This window comes from Microcebus murinus, chromosome 5 (assembly GCF_040939455.1).
Source record: "Microcebus murinus isolate Inina chromosome 5, M.murinus_Inina_mat1.0, whole genome shotgun sequence".
Lineage (NCBI taxonomy): Eukaryota > Metazoa > Chordata > Mammalia > Primates > Cheirogaleidae > Microcebus > Microcebus murinus.
In genome coordinates, this window is record NC_134108.1 from 71,752,304 (window position 1) to 71,775,051 (window position 22,748).

The window sequence follows — 22,748 nt, forward strand, 5'->3', positions numbered from 1 at the left end:
TAAATGGCCTTTAGATTCAGAGTTTAAGTGGAAAAGGCTTGGTGTCAGGCACTGAGTGGCGTGACCGCGGGTCGCCGCTGGTCCTATAGTGGCGATCTAAAAAGGCAGTGACGCCTTCTGACCAAGAGAGTGACTCCGGATAATCCGGGTGTATATCGAGCCAGAGAGGGGCGAGGCTGGGTCTCCAGGAGACGACGCCTTTGGCCTTCCAGTGACCCCACCGATCAGGGCTACGGGAGGAAACTTCTCCTGTGCATGATGCCTATGCATTTGGCCCTGATGCATGGTGACCGAGTGTCCAAGCCGACATCCGGCCAGGTCTCCAGCCCTCTAATTCTCCACACCGGGTTTATTCTCCCTTCCGAGTCTCCAGCTGCCGGGAGGCATTTCTACCTGGGAAACGACTATCCCTGAAAGGGACACTCCCATCATCGCCATTGGCCTAGAGTCCACGGCTACAGCCTTTCTCCGCCCCTGACCTGAGCCAGCGGCCCCAAGGCCGGCGAGGTCAAGTTCCTCACTGGAGCCAGGGCAAGGCCACAGCTGAGGTGCTGCCACGCGAGGCCTTCTGGGGCTGGTACCAGCCAATCATCATGAAGCATACACGAGCCCCAGCCAATCAACACCCGCCTTATTCCTGCGTACCGCCCGCTCTGGGTCTTTCTCCCTGCCCCCCACCCCGATGCCGGTAGTCGTGGCTGTAGCTGCAGCCGCTTCCTGAGCTGACCCGGGTCTGGGGACCGGCTCCCCGCTGGCGCCTTTCGGTTTTTCCAGTTGTCTTCATTGAGAATGAGTTCTTGCGCGACTGTGTATCGACCTCGCGGAGACCACCGGCGCAGTTTCATCTAGCGACTGGTGAGGGAGGGCCCGGCATTGCCCGACCGTGCAGAGCTGGTAGAGACGACCGCGTCCCTTCAGCCTGGGGGCGGTGGGAGAGTATGCGCCTTCCGGAGGGCGCTGGTGTCTGCGGACGCCAGTAGCTCTGGTAGACCATGGGGAGGGGACTGCCGCGCCGAGCTGCCAGGCTTCGCGTGAGGAAGCGCGGGGAGAGCCAAGTGGCCTGGGTCCCTGCTGCCGCCTCCCTACCGCCCCCCTCAGCTAATCAATCGACTTGCTACGTTGCAGTCCCGCCAGACACGCCCTCCAACCATATTGCATTCCTAGTTCTGATAGTTGTCTGGTGTCACTTCCCTTGGAGCCTTGGATTTGATGCCTTTCGTACAGGCACTCATGTCCCTTATCCCCTTCGTGGAGTCACACGTTAGAGTCCACCCTGGGGATACTGACTGTCGTAAACTCGGAAGCTGACTACTTCGTAAAAAGAGAACTGGTTCTTTTGGAGTGGACGTGTTAGAGGGCGGGGAGAGAGAGAGAGACCCTTTTTGTTCTTGTATCAAGCAGAGCTGTCAGGTTCAAAAAGTTTTAGTTCAGCTTTGAATTAGACAACCCAGCCTATCCTTGACTCCTGTTTTCCAGTGTAGTTCATAAAACTTAAGTGTGTGTTAGTCAGAGATTGATATAGCACCTTTTTTTTTTCAATTCTGCCTTGAAGTGGGGCATTTGAAATTTATCAGAAATAGTGAAAGGATGTGACTTTTTTGAGTGGTAATGTTTCAATGCCCATAATGTGTTGCAACTTCGAAGACTTACATAGCCCCTTCTTTATCATTTCTCTCCTTTTTCTATTTTGAATTCTTTGATTTTTATTTGTTTTAGAAAGTGAAGTAAGATAGGTGAGGATGGAAAGAACTGTTTTTTAGAAAAAAGTATGTTACAGATACTTGCAGAAACTTTAGTCACACCTACTTCAAGACACTTTTTAAAATGACTGTTCCATTATTTTTTTTTTTTTAAATTTATGTTAAGGACTTTAGTATGTTAATTCCACATGAAGAACTTCTCACATTTCTAACTCTGACAATGCCTCTGGACCATAAAATTCAATAGACTGTAGATGAATGTATCTATTAAAGAAAGGAGCTATGTATTACTTGATTAATTATTATAAATAATACAGAATTAGCTTACTGTCATAAGTAGGGCAGTAATTCTTTTCTATGCTTTTCTATGCTTCTTTGTATGCTTGCTCTATACAATTTGGACAATTTCTCTATTTTAAAATTGGGTGTTGCACTGATAAAGTATTGAGCTGAACTGAAGTTTCTATATCTTTTTTTTTTTTTTTTCATTTTTTTTGCACCTGTACTGTGGTTTCAAACTCCTGACCTTGAGCGATCACCTGGCCTCCCAGAGTGCTGGGATTACAGGCGTGAGCCACTGAGCCCCAGCCTGCACCTGTACTATGGAAATGAAGTTTCTCTATCTTCTACCCCACAAAATAGTAGAGAAAACATTAGACCAGAATCTAAAGCTAAATTATCAATTTTCTAAAGTAATAAGTGCTTGTGTTTTAAAATTGTTGTGAACTATTTTTAGGACTTAAAGAATTTTTAAGATTCTTTATGAGTCACTATAATTTGTAGTTTATAACAGTTAATTTAACATAGAAACAATTCATAGGGAAGATATTTTGGGTTCAGAGAGCACTAAATCTACTTAGTCCATATTATATTTTATGAGAAATATGAAGAAGTGTGGTGGTCTCCGCTCTCACCTCCCTTAGGAGCTTAAAATCTTTATGTATGGGCAAGGTATACACCTATGAGGCAGTTTATTGTGATTTTGCAGATGAAAAAATTGAAGATTAGGGAGCTTAAGTTATTTGCCCAAGGTATTTTTTAGATAGTAGGGTAGGAACTCAATTCTTACTACTAAGGATTTGGGTGAAAAGCATTCCAAGCAGAAAGGACGCTATTTAATATAGGTTTGTTTTTTTTAACCTTTTTACCAATATGTCTCTTTCCCCTTAACTTTTCTTGGGTGCTTACCATATAAATGAATTGTCCCATTTAATATTCAGAAAAAGTTAGGAGATAAATAGCTGTTATCCCATTTTTACAAATGAGAGAATTGAAACGCAGAGAAATTAAGTGATATGCCCAGGGTAACTTAGCCAGTTAGTGGTGTACCTGGGTTACTAGTTCAGGTGTTCTGAATTCAGAGTCTGAAGTTTATATGTTGCCTGAATCTGAGGGCCTACTGTAATCCTCTTCCTGAGATCAAAAAGCTATTCTTAACCTGTGAGACATGGATATTCGTTCATTTTGGTCTTGGTTGTGTTAGAAAATAGCATTGTCAGATTTGTGTTTTAGGGAGATAACTGAGCTCTTAACCAAGGATAAGAAAAAGGATTGTGAGTCATTGTTCATGACTAAACTTTGGCTAAAACCTTTGTGGTAGGCCAGTCTTCAGGGTTGAACAATTGCCTGTAGCTACCTACATTATTCCAACTCAATTGTTGTTCCCATCAACACTTCATATTTATCATGTATCAAATAAAAATTTTCACTATAACTTTTGTTTCTTTGCTTAGGTTCTTTTTGCTTTTCTGTTTTCCAAAGTATTTAGCCCTTTCTCTTCTTCCTAGCTGCACTATCTGGCATCTAAGCCAGAAACCTGGGAGTTATTGCCACATTCTTATCAATTCAAGATCCTGAATGTGTCTCTGAATTGCCTACTTTTTTATCTCTAAGGAAAGACACATAAGGCTGACCAAAATCTGGTCCATCCTTGTGTATATTTTAGACCTCTTTACTGTCTTGTGAATTACTTAAAATTCTCAGAATGGACCCAAGTGCTTTTATATTTTACTATGCTTTCTGCATTGAATGGCTCCTACACTGAATTTATCAGGCAAGCATGTACAGTACTCATATTTTTTTTTTTTTTTTTTTTTTGAGACAGAGTCTCGCTTTGTTGTCCAGGCTAGAGTGAGTGCCGTGGCGTCAGCCTAGCTCACAGCAACCTCAAACTCCTGGGCTGCAGTGATCCTTCTGCCTCAGCCTCCCGAGTAGCTGGGACTACAGGCATGCGCCACTATGCCCGGCTAATTTTTTATATATATATCAGTTGGCCAATTAATTTCTTTCTATTTATAGTAGAGACGGGGTCTCGCTCTTGCTCAGGCTGGTTTTGAACTCCTGACCTTGAGCAATCCACCCGCCTCGGCCTCCCAAGAGCTAGGATTACAGGCGTGAGCCACAGCGCCCGGCCAGTACTCATATTTTAAGACTTAGTTTATACATCTCCTCTAGGTAGTCTTCCCTAAACCTCTCTTTTCCACCCCCTATTTCTATATATCATTTGTTTTATCTTGAGCATAGGTTTATAATCATATGTTTTTATTATTTATTAACATAAAATCAGTCTCTTTTACCAAACCGTGATCCTTTGATGCTAGAGACTGCATAATAGATAATAAATTTTGTTCAATCGATAGTTGTAAAACTAGCTAAGAATCCACGTAAGGATTATCCATGAACCTGTATTTACCTAAAATGTTTAGGTCCTATTTATTTTTGTATTCCTAATGCTTTGTGACCTACTGTGGGTGCACTAGAGAAGGCAATGTAGTGTAACAGAAATACCATGGACTTTGTCATTAAATAGATCTGTTTGAATTCTAGCCTTTTCTTTTACTAGTGGTTTGGTGGTTTATTTAGCCTCTCTGTGGTATAAATTATCCAGTGTGTATTAGGTGCTTAATAAATATCTATTTCCTTTGCTTTCATCCCCTTCGGTAAGCATTTTTTGAATGCATCAATAAGATTTACAGTAGGCCTTAGAAATATGGGCCTGGAATTCAGGAGCGATATGTGGGCAGGAAACAGATTTGGGGATTTACAGGTAGAGTAGAGTTAAAAATGTTAAAGGGATTGAAACCATCCAGGAAGAATATGAAGTAGGAGAAAAAGAGGACTGAGGGTAGAACATTGAGAAGTGCAGCATTTGAAGATCAGGGGAAGGGATGGTGTTCTAGGAAGAATTGGTAAGAGAGATCCCATGCTTAAATGAATGCTTCGCTGAGTGACTTCTTACTGTTTCAGGATCCCTTTCTAGACTCCTCAAGAGAATGTGGTATTAAAGACATAAAAGTAGAAAAGACAAGATAAGAATTGAGAATATCTAAAAGTATTTGATAATTTGGAGATCACTAGTAACTTTAGTGAAGGATGGTTTTGTTGGAGAAGTATGCAATTAGCAGTGATATTGATGCTCAAACGTGAATTTGGGGATTAAATTTTAGTACATTTTTGTTAATAAAGAAATGATAGCAATGAAAACTACTATTTGTTGAATGCATATTTAGTGCCAGGCACCATGCTAGGCTGTTTCATTTATCCTTATAGTGACCCTGTAAGGTTGATGGCATTATCACTGTTTTAAAATGAATAAATGAGGACTTGGAGAAATTATGTAATTTTTTAGAGTTACATAACTGGTAACAGCCAGCATTGCTATATTTAAATCCAAATATGTAAAACTCTAAGAAACCCTATGTCTTAATCACTTCCATATTTATGTGTATTCTATATGTATTTCTCTCTATGATAGTATGACTTTTATATTTAATATTCTTTCCCCCCTTTAAGTGTTTAAATTATATATACTAATAAATGAAGAAATTCTCTTCTATGTTAATTCTTTCATGTAAGGTTTGAAAGGTTCACTAAAAAAATAGGCTGGGTGTGGTGGCTCACACCTGTAATCCTAGCACTCTGGGAGGCCAAGGAAGGAGGATCACTTGAGGTCAGGAGTTCATTTGAAACCAGCCTGAGCAAGACCCCGTCTCTACTAAAAACAGAAAGAAATTAATTGATCAACTGAAAATATATATAGAAAAAATTAGCCGGGCATGGTGGCATATGCCTGTAGTCCCAGCTCTTCGGGAGGCTGAGGCAATAGGATTGCTTGAGCCTAGAAGATTGAGGTTGCTGTGAGCTAGGCTGACGCCATGGCACTCACTCTAGCCTGGGCAACAAAGTGAGATTCTGTCTCAAAAAAAAAGTTCCTTTCAGTATATACACTGAAAATACAAAGATGGTAGGATTTTAGAGCCTCTGAAGAATGAAATTAACTACACCATTTTGCCATATACAGTAATATACTCTTATCCTCCCATGACACATTCCAAAGCACCCAGTGGATGCCCGAAACCTCTGATATATTGAACCCTATATGTGTTTTTCGATTTATTAACACCTATATGGCTACTAAGTGACTAATGGGCAGGTGGGTGTGCAGTGTGGATATGCTGGACAAATGAGTGTTTCACATGCCTGGCAAGTTGGAGCAGGTTAGGACCAAGATTTCATCATGCTAGTCAGAATGACACGCAGTTTAAAACTTGTGAATTGTTTATTTCTGGAATTTTCATTTAACATAACATTTTTGCACTATGGTTGACTGTGGGTAACTGAAACCACAGAAAACAAAACTGCAGATAGTGGGAGACTAGTATATCATGTTTTCCATTTTTAATATTTTAAACTACTTGAGGCATCAGTGCCTTTTTCTTTTTGCCACCAACTTCCACTTTTTTGTTAGTTTTTCTTTTTTGTGGGGGTTTCAAATTCACATTTTAAGGGGAAATTTTGGGGGGGAGATTGGATCTCTGTTTGTTGCCCAGGCCAGAGTACAGTGGCATGATTGTAGCTCACTGTGGCCTCCAACTCCTGGGCTCAAGCAGTCCTCCTGCCTCAACCTCCTGAGTAGCTAGGACTATGGGCATGTGATACCATGCCTGGCTAATTTTGTCTTTTTTCTTTTCATAGAGATGGAGTCTTGAAAGGATTGCTCAGACTAGTTTTGAATTTCTGGCCTAAAGTAGTCTAAGATTTATGACTCTTAGTGCAGTTTGAAGTGGGAGTGGAAAACTGATTTGGAATATTTCATATCTATGTCTTGTGCACAGAACTTTCCCTTTCCCTTATATGTATAGTAAACTCATATATGACCCTCTGAGTAGTCTCCTTATAATGATTTTTCTCTGTACCCAAAGACTATATATTAAGAAAGCTTTGTAGAGACTATAAATTAAGGAAGGTTTTTCTTCTTTTTTTGTCTTTAAAATTTTTAATGTAGTTTTTAAACTATATTTAATTTATTAATCTTTTTTTTTTTTTTTTTTTAAACAGTCTCACTTTGTTGCCCAGGCTAGAGTGCTGTGGCGTCAGCCTAGCTCACAGTAACCTCAAACTCCTAGGCTCAAGCAATCCTCCTGCCTCAGCCATCCAAGTAGCTGGGACTATAGGCCATGTGCCACCATGCCTGGCTAATTTTTTCTATATAGTTTTAGTTGGCCAATTAATTTCTTTCTATTTTTAGTAGAGATGGGGTCTCATTCTTGTTTAGGCTGGTCTTGAACTCCTGACCTTGAGCGATCCTCCTGCCTTGGCCTCCCAGAGTGCTAGGATTACAGGCGTGAGGCACCGTTCCTAGCCTGTTAATCTTTTATTTTATGACTTTTGGATTTCAGATCATTGCCTTTTGCAATGTGATTATGAAAGATTCTCCTGTGTTTTCATCTAGTACTTTTATAGTTTCAATTGTTTTATTTGCCTTTGAACAATCTAGAAATTATTTGGTATAAGGTATAAAGTAAGTACAGTATCTTTTAATACCTTTTGTTTAATTATCATCTCCTCATGTGGTGAAACACCTTCCAGGCAGAAAGAATAATAGCACAGTGCCTGGCACTTAGTAAAACCTGAATAACTGATGAAAGTGTTGGTTGTTGCTGTTGTCATGGTGGTGGTGATGATAATATAGTTTTAGGGGATAAAGTTTTGGGATGGGATTCTTATAAAAATGGTAGATTTTAGTGTGTTTATAGCTTGGGGGACATAGCTAGTAGAGTATAAAAATATAGGAGAGAAGGAATGAAGGGCCTGAAGGAAAGAGGTCCACTCCATGATACAATAAACAGAGGTTAAGCTTCAACATGAGAGTGGAAAAATGGAGGTAAGGATGACTGATGTAAATATAGATACCATAAACATGAAAAGATGATAGCCTTTAAAAAAAAATAGGAATTAAGAGCACTTAAATATGGAGGTAATCGTATTGTAAAGTACTTGAGGAGAGTGAGAGATTGATTTTGTATTTTTACTGTCTTTTCCTTTCTCCTTCTCTTATAGGTCACCATTGCAATTATGGATATTTAAAAGGGTCAGACAGTGTGGAGGGGGAGTTCCCCTCCTCACTCCCCCTTGGTGCTTGTCTCCAGGAATAATTTAAAAACTGTGGAACTTTTTTTAAATGAAGAGCTTGTATTTGATATGAACTTTATAGAACTATTTATAATTTTTTTGATTTAAGTGCCAAAAAGTTGTATAAAGATATTAGTTTTATACTATTGTTCTAAGGATTTAAATTATCCTAAAAAAGTCATTTATTCTCTGTAATTCTTCTTAAATAGCACCTTTGTGTCCTGGCTTTTCATTTTTAAAAATTAATCTTGACTATTCTGAAGAAGTAAGCAGTATAAAGACAATTAGGATGAATTCTCTCATCCCTGACTGCACATCAAAATGTCAATCCCTGAAGCATGCTTTGGATGTCCTTTCTGTGGTAACAAAGGGGAGTGAAAACCAGATTAAGGCCTTTCTCTCCAGTCATTGTTACAATGCTACAACTATCAAGGATGCATTTGGCAGGAATGCCCTACACTTTGTTTCCTCCTGTGGAAAGAAAGGAGTGTTAGATTGGCTTATTGAAAAAGGAGTGGATCTGTTGGTGAAAGACAAGGAGTCAGGATGGACAGCATTGCACCGAAGCATTTTTTATGGACATATTGATTGTGTTTGGTCTCTATTAAAGGTAAGTGTCATTTGTTATTTAAACCTGCTATTTAGTCAGGCATATGTTTTTCTTAATCTTCTTCATATACCCCACATACTTTCCAGAAAAGATTTGCATTTGTTGTTTTATTTTTTTTTACTTTTATTTTTTTATTTATTTGCTTTCACAGCTGAGCTATGCATTTGTTCTTATATCACTTGTTTGCCATCTCTTACAACTGTAATTCATTTTTGGAAGTAAAATCCCATATATTCTTTTTATTTAACCTTTCTTTGATGTAAAATTTTTTTTTTTTTTTTTGAGACAGAGTCTTGGTTTGTTGCCAAGGCTAGAGTGAGTGCTGTGGCATCAGCCTAGCTCACAGCAACCTCAATCTCCTGGGCTCAAGCAATTCTACTGCCTCAGCCTCCCAAGTAGCTGGGACTACAGGCATGCGCCACCATGCCTGGCTGATTTTTTCTATATATATTAGTTGGCCAATTAATTTCTATTTTATAATAGAGATGGGGTCTTGCTCTTGCTCAGGCTGGTTTGGAACTCCTGACCTCTAGCAATCCACCCGCCTAGGCCTCCCAGAGTGCTAGGATTACAGGTGTGAGCCACCACACCCGGCCTAAAATTTTAAACATATATCAAAGCTTACCATATACAGTAAACTATTGGCCAATAATATGTTATTTGTACATATATTATTTTGAAGTAAATGCCAGACATTTTATCATTTAATCAGTCCTATACATTGTTAAAAGAACAACTTTATACAAAATGAATTTAATAGAATTTATTTGAGCAAGGAATGTTTCATGAATTGGGCAACACTTAAGAACTGGAAGAGGTCTAGAGAGCTCTGCCTCAGCACCCTGGGCAGCATGTTTTTATAGGCTGACACAGAAGTAAGATAAAGAAAATATATTTGATTGGTTAGAGTGGAAAGACCCCAGTTAGTGGTTAGTTGGTGGTTTCTGATTGATAAAGCTTCTAGTTTCATATTACTGTCTACTTTGGTCTGGCTTCTGTTTGCTTATGTAGAAACTTAAAGTGCTAGTAGAGCTGCCCCAGTCTAAGGGCATCTCAGTTAAAATATTTTTAATAGTATCTTTTAGTATTTTTTTAGAAAATGGTTTATTCTTAAATTACTATATTATTAACTGCTTTAACAGGGCACTAGTTTTTGAGTATCACGTACTATATTTATGAGTAGTATGTTCATTTCTTGTTTAGCTAGGGTAAAGTATTTAGAGTTTTAAAGAAGTTGATTAAAGTCAGCTTAATCAATATATTTCCTGTCTAATAGATTAGATTTGTTGTACTGAATAGTCAAATAATGAAGTGTTTTAAGGTATACCATAATGTCATTTCAGTACCCAATGTAAATTTTGTAACTTATATATGAATTTTAAATTTCACAATTTTTTTTGTATAGGCATTTTGTCATGTTGTGGAGGACCCAGGAAAGAACAAAACAGTTTTTTTCCTCTAGGAACTTGTAGTTAAATTAGGAGGCTTACCTTCAGCATCTCCATCTAATTTTGACTTAAAAATATTTTATATAGTGGCTTTTATGTAGTACCATTTACTGATCAAAATAATTTTCGTTATGTATTCTTTCTTGGAACTAGACCATCTAGGTCTATTGCTTACTGATTCATTTTGGATAAATGACTAAATCTTGAACCTCAGTTTTATTTATAAAAAAAGAATAATAATAGTACCTTTCTTGTTCTCCCCCCCCCCCCAACCCCCAGGGAGTATCAGTGAAGCAAAAGGTGGTAGGGAGGGTATCTAGCCAGTTTATCCCAAAGTACCATGTTATCAAAGGTTTAAAGACCAGGCTTGAAAGAAGGAGAGTAGAATATAATCCTCTTTTACTCCACTGTAAATTTTACCGTCTTAGGATATTTCTTTTGATCATGACTTTCTTGGCAGTGTATAGGCATTCAATTCCTTCAACTTAACTCATAACCAGTTTGAAAAGATCAGTGTGTCAGATACTCTGTTGAACCACACTTCATGTCATCTTGTTCCCCTGTTACTCCACCCACAATTATAGTGTCCAGTTGTGCACAGGCTTCTGGCAGCTTTGTGTCACTGTAATCTGTCTCTTATTTTATACCCCTGAACTTATATTCATGCATGACCAACCGAAAGTATTATACAAGAGGGTTAAGCCCCTGTAGAACAACTCTTGGCTAATGGAGAATGTGAGCCTGTCGTAAATACTTCTATCATTAATTCCTTGATTAGACAGTTAATTATTCTGTGATATATTGCATAAGGCTCCCAGAATGTCCTAGCAAGATCATGTACAAGTCTTATTAGTGTGCCACTTGATAACACATCCTTATATTGGTTTTTCCTCTTTCCTTGATTTACTTCCCTGGTCCCTTACTACTGCTTCCTAGGATCTCTTCTCAAGGAAATCACCTCCATGCACATCTTTATCTTATATTGTGCTTTTGAGGAAGACAGTCAAAACAAGCAAAAACAGTTTTCTGTATTTCTTGACAGACATTTCCCATAGTGTTAGCAGTGTTTTGAAGTGGAATAGCTATGTGTAAAGTCCATCTGCTCCTTACAGAGCATTAGCACAAATTGCTCAGGCTTATAAGCCTGATGTGTCATTAGATGCTAGTTATTAATTTAATGAATTTACATACTATGTGTGGGGATGTATAAAGAGTTGATCTTTAAATAAGTGGTATAGGCCGTACAGTGGTTCTACAACCTTAAGAGTTTACGGTAAACATATTAGAAAGTGTCAGTCTACTAGGGAGGTCTAAAGATAAAAAAAGTCCCTAATCCCTTATGCAGTTGGCTGCTTAGGATGATACAGATATGTGTAGTTTTAATAAGGCCCAGTTGATATATTAAAATTCAGGGCAAATTATAAAACTGGCAAAATAAACTCTTTAGGGATCTAAGTTTCTAGGTTTCCATTTGTCAAATTCATATCTTGGAATACTCTGCCCCACTATCTATTCTTTTTACTCTTATGAAGGCCAAGCTCAGGGCTTCTCTCATGGCTTTTTTATATCTAACTTTTAAAAAAATAGTAGGCAGTATACAATTTTAAATTTATTAAAATCTTAGGGAATCACTTTTTTTGTTTTTTTTGAGACAGAGTCTTGCTCTGTCCTCCACCTCCTCCCACCGGGTATTGAGCAGTGGCATCATCATAGCTCACTGCAACCTCAGACTCCTGGGCTCAAGCAGTCCTGCCTCAGCCTCCCAAGTAACTGGGACTACAGACACAGGCCACCACACCCAGCTAATTTTTTTCTATTTTTGGTAGAGATGGGGTCTTGCTCTTGTTTGGGCTGGTCTTGAACTCCTGAGCTTAAGCCATCCTCCCACCTTGGCCTCTAGAATGCAGGGATTATAGGTGGCCTCCCACCACACCCAGCCAGATGATCACTTCTGATTTTTGTTTTACTTGTTAGCTCACTAACTTGACTATGTTTTGATAGTCCCTGTGAAATGAGGTATTATAACCATCTTAAACAAAATGAGGTTACAATTGGTTTTAGTTTATTAGGAATCCCATGAGGCAAGAGGAGATTCCTCTTTCTTAAGGAACCCAGAGTATACTAGCATGTAACTGCTAGAACTTAAAAACTTCATGGTTCATTTCAGCCTATAGCTACCCAAGTAAACTGTATGTGTAGATAGGCAGTGATGACTTGTACCTGTTAAAATAGATAAGTCTAAATAAATGTTGAAAATCTTACTAAACAGTCAGCAAACATTAAAAGTTATTCTTGAAAAGAAATAGATTTTATGTTTAAACAACTATAATGACATGACAATAATCTGAATTGAACATTGCTTTCCCTCCCCTGGCATCCTTCCCCAAATATGTTTAAAGACAGGAAGAAGACAGAAAAGTATGCAGATACGGATGAGATGTGCTAACACATGTTTGAATTTCAATTGTGGATATTAAAAATTACAAATTACTTTAAATTCCTACTTAAAACACTCATATATATTCAGAATTTTTTTAGATACAATCTATATGTGATTTTCAAGAGATTATAAACAACTTAAAACTTAAGTAGAAAGTTACTTAAAAACTTAAGTAGAAAGATAAAAGATATACAAATGGAAATAAAAGAATGTAATTATCTAATATCAATAATAGAATTCAAACCGAAAAGAGATGGAACATATATGATCACATAATAAAGAGTAAATCCTAATATAAATATTATACTGCCATTGCTTTGAAATCTTTATAGCTATTATTGGTAAAGATATGGAGTATGGCTCTTTAACTGCAAAAAGTGTATGTGTTTGTGCACATGTGCATACCCATATAGACACAGATGTAGTTAGGGCCTTGTAGGCAATCAGACCTGCCTTACTATGGAAAATTTCCACATCTAGTTAATTTTTATTTAAAATGTTACTAATTTTTTCACATTATTTGGTCCTACCTCATTCCACCAAGAATTAGATATTTGATTTCTCTAGTTCTCTTCTGTGTGTGGAAGAAAAGTATAGGAGAGTATCAGAAATGCTTGTTATTAAATATTTTTTTTCCATGTATTTATGGGCTTGGTCATCTGACTTTTTAATATATAAGAATAGAAAATTAGTGATTATGCATAAATTGATGATGCATTTTTTTTTCTTTTTGTTAGCATGGTGTTAGCCTGTATATTCAAGATAAAGAAGGTTTGTCAGCTTTGGATCTTATAATGAAGGATAGACCAACTCATGTAGTATTCAAGAATACTGGTAAGAAAATTTCACAAATGTATTCCATTAAGGTACAGCTTAGAAAATTTTAATGAAATTTTATTCTTATTAAAATAGCAGGAAGATTTATTTGTATGTGGATATCTGCAAAGAACTTTTACTTGTCTATTTGTTTTATGGTATTTTTAGTTTTATATTCAGGATACTTTGTTTTATTTTTGTATTTTTAATTTTCAATCCATATTTATGTCTATAAGAGTAAAAATAAAAGCTAAAATGGGAAAGCAGTTAGAATTGTAACTACTATAAAGTAATTGATGTCCATACAGAAAGTAACATCAGCATTTGAGTAGAAGGAAAAAGGAATGGAAATGATTATTCTTTTATCCATGCTTTCTAATTTCACTTATTCCTTCAATTTGTCCTGTGAGCTTTGGAAGTGGGAATTGGCAGAAAAGAGATTTAAATGGGACACTGTACAGTGCATTTAGCTAGTGAGCAAGCTAAGTTAGAGCACATTCTTCATTTTTTGTTCCTCCTTGGGCACTGCATTGCAGGGTAACAGTTGTAGTTTTATTCTAGGACTTTTATCAGTCTTATAAAAATGAAGGTTTATATCATGAACTTAGTTGTGATTAAGTTGCATCCCAATTTAATGGGCTATTACCTTAACAAACTATTGAAAATTAATATTTCTGCAGAAACAGCATCACATTTGCTTTATTTAGAAGCTTTTTATATGTGTGGGTTAATAACATCTTACATTTAAAATAACCATTATTTTCATGGAAACTAAGTAGATATGGCAGGTGGCGTTTTTATTTATTTGGCAGTTAAACTTTAGCTGTTAAAGAAACAAGGAACAAGTATTAGGATTGCTTACTTTGAGACATATCAGTACTATGATTTAGATTTTCTGATTTCTATTTCTTGAATTATCTAATATCATATTAATAGATTCATGATTTAAAAAGAGTATTGGCTTCTAAATATGGTAGTTAAGTTAGTTTCTGTAAAGAGTCATTTTTTAGGTAAACTGATAGGTAGAATATATCTGTAGTTGAATTAAACTGATAATTGTTTTAAGATATACAAGAGTATAAAGATGAATTTTCATTTTAGATCCTACAGATGTCTACACTTGGGGTGATAATACAAACTTTACTCTGGGTCATGGAAGCCAGAATAGCAAACATCATCCAGAGTTGGTGGATCTGTTCTCCAGGAGTGGAGTTTATATAAAGCAGGTACTTGGAAGTATAATCTACATACTTTTAAAGATTAAAAAGAACTTTTGTATTTGATAATTCAGCTTTTCATTTGGATTATGTTAACTTCGTTTAAGGTACAAATGGCATGTTATTGCTGATTGTCAAATAATCAACAGAACTTCAGTAATTCTATTTTAGATTCTATTAGCCTTAACCATATTTAGACTGTGTAAAAGTACCTTAAAAATATGAGATGTTTGTGCAAGCTGTGTTAGAAATTATAAAATACTATACAGATATTACTTTTATTTTAAGAAGGTAGAGCTACTAATTTTCTAGGTTTTGTTTCTATTTAACAAAAATTAGAATTCTTTACGTTGTTTCTCAAGTGAATTTGTTTTTGAAGCTCAATGTTATTTTTGATAAGTGAATCAGAACCTGAGGTATTTTTTGTTTTATTTTGGTGGTGGTAAAACAAAATAATTTTAATTTAGAAAACAACACACTTTCTGCATTTTTTTTGTAACACAATCAAGTTTTTAGGTTCCAAGCTATTTATCATGAAGAGAATCTGTTTAATCAGATGTAAATTTTGGCTGCCCAGCAGTCTACTCAGGCTGTAGGATGTTAACTTGAGATAGAATAGACTGCCAGCCATTCTAAATGTTTTCACGTGGACAATAATTTATTAATATTTAATAATGTTTTCAATTTAATAATTTTTAATAATTAAAAATTTTAAGTCAGAGTACTTGGGTAGTAGATAGAAACTAAAATTGCCTATAGAGACAGGCAATTTTTGGGGGGGGTTTCAACAATTTGCTATTAGGTACTCTAGGCATGTGTGATCTTGTTCATGAACTTGAGTTCTTAAATGTAAGAAATTGTAAAATTTTATTGGATATACTTGTAAAGTTTTTTTCTTTGGTCTTATATCCTTACACTGGATGATATCTTCTACTTCCATAGATTCTGCTACTGTTGACATTCTCTTTCTTTATAATACTGTGTATATGTATAATTTATATCTTTAGCTTCAGCTTTCCCTTGAGTTTCATTTCAGTTGTGTTCTGGACATTGTTTCAAAGTATTTAAATTTAACATGTCCGAACTGTTATTTTTGCCACTCTTACTTAATTTTTAATGCTATAAATCTCAGTTTTTAAATCCTGAAGATTATACCTCATAGTATGTCTGTTGAGTTCATCTCTGTCTCATGAACCTAGCTGTCATGTCTTTTTCAAGTTCTTTCTTGGACAGTGCCAACAGGATGTCCTAACTTGGCTCCGTGGCTCCATTTTCAACCCCTGTTAATATTCTTCCCTAGAATTATTGTTTTAAAAAAGCTGAGCTAATTATGTCTTTTCACCTTTGGATAAAATCCAGACTATTGGTTTGGAATGTAAGGCCTTTTTCAGTCTTCCTAAATTACCATTTCAGCTTATGTTTCCCACAACTTCCTAGTTGTATTCTTTCTGCATTTTGAAGTTGATGAAGCTACTTTTGACCCAGAATATGAGGTTAGAGTGTTCTATTCCTACACTACTGGCTCTTCTCAACTTTCACCTAATTTTCAGATATGATATTCATAACAAACACTTAGCTCAGTTCTGAGATTGAACTCTCAGTTTTTAGAGCTACTTTGACTACATATGCCTGGCTTGTCTAGCTGGTTTGTGATTATTTTCCTGGTGTAACTCTTAATATCTCTTCATTCTCAAAAATATTTAGATTATAAATTATATGGCCACCATATTTAGGGCTCCATAGAACACTGTTTTTTAAACTGAAAGTCACAACCTAATGGATCATGCCTAGCAATTTAAGAAAAACTGAAATGGAACTATTAAACTCTAGAGAATATTAAATTTTTGGAGGTCAGGAACAGAAGCCCATATAGGAATGAAAAGTGATAGAGAAATAGGCAGTAGAATGGTGTCATGAAAGCTAGGATTCTGGAGGGCCATACACATAGACTTGGAAGGAACTTAAACAATGAAAGGACTCAGGATGAGCAGGAATCAAAAGACTGGTGTCCAATCTTTAGTGAATGTGAGGGAGATAAGCAAGATAGTGAGCAATTAGAGCAGGGCCAGCAAATGTATGTGACTAGTGGGAGACTAGTCTGCCTTTGGCAGATGTTGCTGGTAACAATTTCTTTTTACACTAAGCTCGAGCAATTCCTCGGAATTTTTCTTAAAATGGTAATCTACCCATTAGCAGCCAGTAATGATTGATTGGAGTTGGAGCACAAGGAAGATGCCCAATTAGTCACTGAAAAACAGTTGATTCTGTGGTATGGTACCAAATGAATTAACTATCATGAGACAGAGATTATTTATATTAACATTATATATTTCAGAGAATTAAGGTAAAAAACCATGCTCAGTTGTCTCATTTAAAAATTTAGAGGGTTTTTTTTTTTTTTTTTTTTTTTGGTGAGACAGAGTCTCGCTTTGTTGCCCAGGGTAGAGCCAGTGCTGTGGCATCAGCCTATCTCATAGCAACCTCAAACTCCTGGGCTCAAGCAGTCCTTCTGCCTCAGCCTCCTAAGTAGCTGGGACTACAGGCATGCGCCACCATGCCCAGCTAATTTTTTCTATACATATTAGTTGGCCAATTAATTTCTTTCTGTTTATAGTAGAGACGAGGTCTTACTCTTGCTCAGGCTGGTTTCGAACTCCTGATCTTTAGCAATTTGCCCACCTCAGCCTCCCAGAGTGCTAGCATTACAGGTGTGAGCCACCATGCCCAGCCTAAATTTAGAGGTTTTAAAGTTGGAGGACTTGAACTATCTGGTATCACTGGTGGTTTAATGGTAGAAATCAGAAATTGTAGAATAGCATTCTAAAACTGAATGAAAGATTGAACAAAATATATTATTTCTGACTTTATAAAATGATTTTTTTCCTGACAAACTATACGTTTAAAAAAAATTTGGGTTTTAATTTTAGACTTCTTTTCGGGTATTTGTGGTACAGCTAAATGAGATAATGATCTTTGCATTACTTTTTGATAGTTTCATTGTGTTTCCAGAACTCTTGAGTTGTATAAGGATGTGTGTAAATATTTAGAGCTTGTTGTTCAGGTTATGATTTTCTTATTTTCTGAAGGACCTTGACTTTCTGGCAAATTATTCTAGGAATTCTGTATTTCTTATTCATCTTTTTATAATCCTAAGTTGGAAATATTTATAGATGAGATAAGAAATACAAATGCAAATAATTAAAAAAAAATTTTTTTTTTCAACCCCCATTTCACCACTCAGCCTGACATTTCCCTGTTTAAAAAGAAACAGTGGTGGTAGCAGGAGCTCTGAGAAACCCCTGTGTGAAACTCCTTGCATAGTTTGTGGTAGAAACCAGGGAAGGAATGGCAAAGTTTATGTGCATCTCACAAAAAAATGAAGTCTTGATTGATAGATGGATGAGTGGATACAATTGGAGAGTCTGGACAAAGAGTTACTACACACCAGAGTATAAATTGGCATTACAATTATTGACTAGACCTACCCTATGACCCTGGGATTTTATTCCATTATATACATCAGAGCAGTTTTTCCAGCTGAGTAACAAAATCTATTGAAGATGCCCAAACTAGTTTTGTGAGTGAGAACAAATATTTTTTAGTGGACCGGAAGAGAGTTACCTTATTAAGTTCTTGTTTATGAAATTTAAAGTAAAGTAGAGATGTGATTTTTTTTTTCCTCCTTTAGAATACATCTGTAAAAAAAAAAATAGTCTCTGGTTCCACTTTGAGGGTACAAATTTTAAAAAGGTAAAAATAAAAGTAAAAGAAAAAATAGACATGGGCTGTATAATAGTAGTATGTATATCAGAACTAAAACAATAAGGTTACTTGTTTGTATCATCAGGTAATTAGCCCACATTCGAATTTCCCCATTATTCCCACACAGCCCCAGGTTGTCAGTTCAGTATTTAATAAGGAAACTGCATTGCATATTGCCCTCTCCTGGGTAGAAACCATCAGAGGGATCATGTCTGGTAACCCAACTCCCTCCTGGGGAAATGAAGGAAACTCCTTCCTTTTGCTCCTTTCAGCAATTCTCAGTGACTAGTGGGAAGTGTAGTGTTACCCAGAAATCCAAATAATTTTTAAAAATAAGAAAAAAGAATTTTTAAATTCTTTTAATTTAAATTACTTTAAATATTAAAGTAAAGTGAGTATAATGCTTATTAGATTCATAGAAAATAGCAAAATGTGGCCCATGGGCTAGTTATGTAAGTATACGCATATCTAAAAGTGCTGATAGTTTTCGGTTACTGCCTTCTGCTAACGCACTTCTATTGCTTCAGTATCTTTGTCTTCTAGAGATGTGAATACATAAGTTTGTGTGTTAGGAGGCAGGGAAGGTGTTGGGAGTGAGGCAGATAAGGAGAAAGGAAGTACCCTGTTTCCCCGAAAATAAGACAAGGTCTTATATTTATTTTTCCTTAAGAAGATACCATATGGCTTATTTTCAGGGGATGTGTTATTTTTTTAAAGTACGGTACAACAATCTACATTTATTCAAATATAGTTAAGTTGTCTTCTTCTGGAACATCATCATAACTCTCCAAAGCCCGAATTCCATCCTGAATCTTGCGATTCTATTTCCTTGAGAACCATTGGCCCCAATCTCTCATGTCGAGCAATAGAGCTCTCATGGGGCAGATGAGAAGGGCTGCTCCTCTTCTTTACTGCTCCACGATGAAATGCATGGGTTGTGCAGATATGCTGCATAGCCATGCCCATCACTAGGTCTTATTTTCAGGGTAGGGCTTATATTGCACAAATGCTTAGAAATCCTGCTAGGGCTTATTTTATGGGTAGGTCTTATTTTCGGGGAAACACAGTAGGAAAGAGAGAACTTGAAAATAAATATAAAATGATTTAAGGCCATGTAATGGTATTACAGATAAATTAGATAAAACCAGAAATATAAAAAAGAACATACTGCTCCCCCAACCCCCATGTGTAAATGGCATTGTTGTTTTGTAAAAATACTGTTAAGGTGTTTCTACTATTTATATTAATAATATACATCACTATTTGGTCATCTTTATGCTTCATACTATGCTGTGCTCAATTCTTGCTGTTTGGTATTTCATAAAATGGGGAAACAACTGGCTGCTACTTTTTATAACTGAAGACTTAAAATATACATTATTCTTTGTTTAATCCCTTATGTAGATAATACATGCTTAATTCCTTTTTTGTTCTTTTCCCATGTCAATGTTTTGGGATATAATTTTAAAATAAAACATAGATACCTTTTATTACAGAAAATATGTATAGAGAGAATAATGAATCCCCCTTATGCATTACCCAGTTTAAAAATTTATTTCTTTTTTATAAAATAAAGGTTATTTAGAGAAGTTTAATAATATTTTCTTGTTTTCCCTTAGGTGGTGCTTTGTAAATTTCACTCAGTGTTTCTATCTCAGAAAGGGCAGGTTTATACCTGTGGTCATGGTCCTGGAGGTCGATTAGGTCATGGAGATGAACAGACATGCTTGGTAATTGAAATATCATTATACTGTTTAGGTAACTTAAGTAAAACTTTGATAAACAGGAAGCTTCAGTTAAATAAATTTTTTTTCTGAACTGTAAGGAGAAAATAATATACCTATTGAGAATAAATTTAAAAAAACTATCACTTTCCTGATATATTGTGTACAAATTAAGGATTTAGATACAGTGTAAATGTTTTAAAGAAAAGTAATATTTTGCTTACAGCAAATATTGGGTCAGGAGAGTATATAAATAAGTTTTACAATATTTCTAGTGTTGAAATTTTAAAAAGCAGACTGTAAAACTCTTCTTGAAACAGGTTTTTATTTGTTTTTAACTTCTCATTAAAGTATCTGTGGTCTAAAAATTGAGCCAATAGTTTGATTGTATAGTCACAAAATTGAATTTTATGCTAATGAAACTTAGTGCTAATTGGAAGAAACCTAGTTTATTACCTATCAAAAAATTGACTGGGTTATTTTTCTGACTTTTTTTTTTTGAGGGGACTTCTGGTATATGTATCATCTATTAAAGGTTACTTTAAAAAGGAGGGAAAACTATAATAATAGCTTCCAGTTTTGAGGGTTTATTGTATTCCTGGCATTGTTTGTGCTTTTCATATATAATCATTACTTTAACTTAAGCCTCACAATAGCCCTGTGAGGTAAAGGCATTATCATCTTCATTTTATGCATAATGATAATGCTAGTAATAGCAATCACAGAGATTGCTTGTTTTGTTTTCTGATGAGGAAAATGAGGTACAGAGAAGTTAAGAAATTTGATTGAGATCAAATAGCTAGTAAGTAGCAGAAGACAGATTGGAACCCAGGACTGATGATTTCAAAAGAATATAATATTGTATGTTTGGTAACTCACTGAAGTGAAGCGTTGATTCCCCCCGTACCCCCAATATACCAATGAATACTTTGAATAGCTCCATTTATTCATACCACACAAATTTGCACTTGGTATATGGTAAAGGGTCAAAAATCATTTGTTAAATTATTTCACTGAAATGTCTTACTGGGCTTACGTCTTTTGCACATAAACCAGTGACCATATCCTTTTTAAACTCATCTGCCCTTTGCTGAAATGTATAATTTACCTATGATAGATATAGCCATATATCAGTCATGCCATCTTGGGTGTAGTATCCTCAGATTCTATTTGCATTTCTATATAAATAGTTAATATACTAAAGTTAATTTTACTTTGTAGATCCCTAGGCTCGTGGAAGGACTGAGTGGTCATAATTGTTCCCAAGTGGCAGCCGCTAAGGATCACACTGTTGTATTAACTGAAGATGGATGTGTTTATACATTTGGTCTAAATATTTTTCATCAGTTAGGAATTATTCCTCCACCTTCCAGTTGTAATGTACCCAGACAGGTAAACTTCTCTTTTTTAAATAATAAGGAGACTATTTGCTATAAAACCTTTGCAGACAAAAAAATGTAATGTATTGACAAAGCTACTTATTTTACTTGTGTTATTTAACTCATCTTCAGTGGTATATATTTTCTTTATTTTCCAGAGGAGAAATTAAGTATAGTGCTCATTAGTGTTTATTTGGAGTAAAAAAGATAGCACTTGGGAAATTAGGCACTTGGGAGATTACCCACCAAACTGTCCTAGATTCAGCTTTTTAGGCAAGCCCTCACAACCAAGAATTATCTGGCCCAGAATGTCAATAGTGCCACCGTTGAGAGACCCTGGATATATCAAATTTAAAAGTGTCGTGTTTTCTAATAAGAATTAGATTGTCCATTGTGCATATTACTTGTTAGAAAAAAATGAATAGCCAAAAATTTTTAATGATTTGGTATTTATACCTATCATTTATACCTGTCTGTATGTTAAAACTGCAGACTGAAAGTGGCTACATTTTCTGTTCTTTGATGGGTTGGAGTCTCCGTATGAGTGCTTAGATTAGTGACAACCACCATTAGGACTGAGGGGGCACTGACGTACTAGTCTAATGGATCTTTGAAAATTGTACTTAAGTCATAGATACATAGTAAACTGCAGTCTTATTGTCTTTTTGAATAGATGCAGGCAAAATACCTGAAAGGAAGGACAATCATAGGAGTAGCAGCAGGCAGGTTTCATACAGTTCTGTGGACTAGAGAAGCTGTTTACACGCTAGGACTAAATGGTGGACAACTAGGTAAGAAATCTTTGATGAAAATATCTGGAAAATAAATTGGGACTCTTAAAACAGATATTTTGTGATTTATTTGTGTGATTTTTTTTAGGTTATTTACTTGATCCTAATGGAGAAAAGTGTGTAACTGCTCCTCGTCAAGTCTCTGCTCTTCATCATAAGGACATCACTCTGTCTTTGGTTGCTGCAAGTGATGGAGCCACAGTCTGTGTTACCACAAGGGGTGATATTTACTTACTTGCAGATTATCAGTGCAAGAAGATGGCTTCTAAGTACGTGTGTGTGTTTCTGTGAAAGAAACATAACTTTAATAGTATCTTTTTAACTTTTCCAGCAAAAATCTGAATATCAACTTTGTGTTATACTCTGTAAATGTCAAATGGGAAAACTTGGGGAAAATGGGAAAATTGGGTAAATTTTTGTCTTTGATCTTTGTCTACTGGCAAGGATTCA

The 22,748-nt window shown here is 36.0% G+C and overlaps 1 protein-coding gene across 6 annotated transcripts in view; it reads left to right on the forward strand.

Annotated features, from left to right (window-relative positions):
• The first annotated feature begins 637 nt into the window (after nucleotides 1-637).
• Nucleotides 638-22,748, forward strand: part of IBTK (inhibitor of Bruton tyrosine kinase) — a 71,921-nt gene continuing 49,810 nt past the window's right edge. For all 6 annotated transcript variants that reach the window (XM_012769136.2, XM_012769139.2, XM_020287092.2 and 3 more), the window contains exons 1-8: nucleotides 638-855; nucleotides 8,040-8,721; nucleotides 13,347-13,443; nucleotides 14,527-14,651; nucleotides 20,024-20,134; nucleotides 21,350-21,520; nucleotides 22,181-22,298; nucleotides 22,387-22,567. In XM_012769136.2, the coding sequence (XP_012624590.2) occupies nucleotides 8,401-8,721; nucleotides 13,347-13,443; nucleotides 14,527-14,651; nucleotides 20,024-20,134; nucleotides 21,350-21,520; nucleotides 22,181-22,298; nucleotides 22,387-22,567 (1,124 nt within the window). In that variant the 5' untranslated portion in view covers nucleotides 638-855; nucleotides 8,040-8,400. The remainder of the gene's footprint in view (nucleotides 856-8,039; nucleotides 8,722-13,346; nucleotides 13,444-14,526; nucleotides 14,652-20,023; nucleotides 20,135-21,349; nucleotides 21,521-22,180; nucleotides 22,299-22,386; nucleotides 22,568-22,748) is intronic.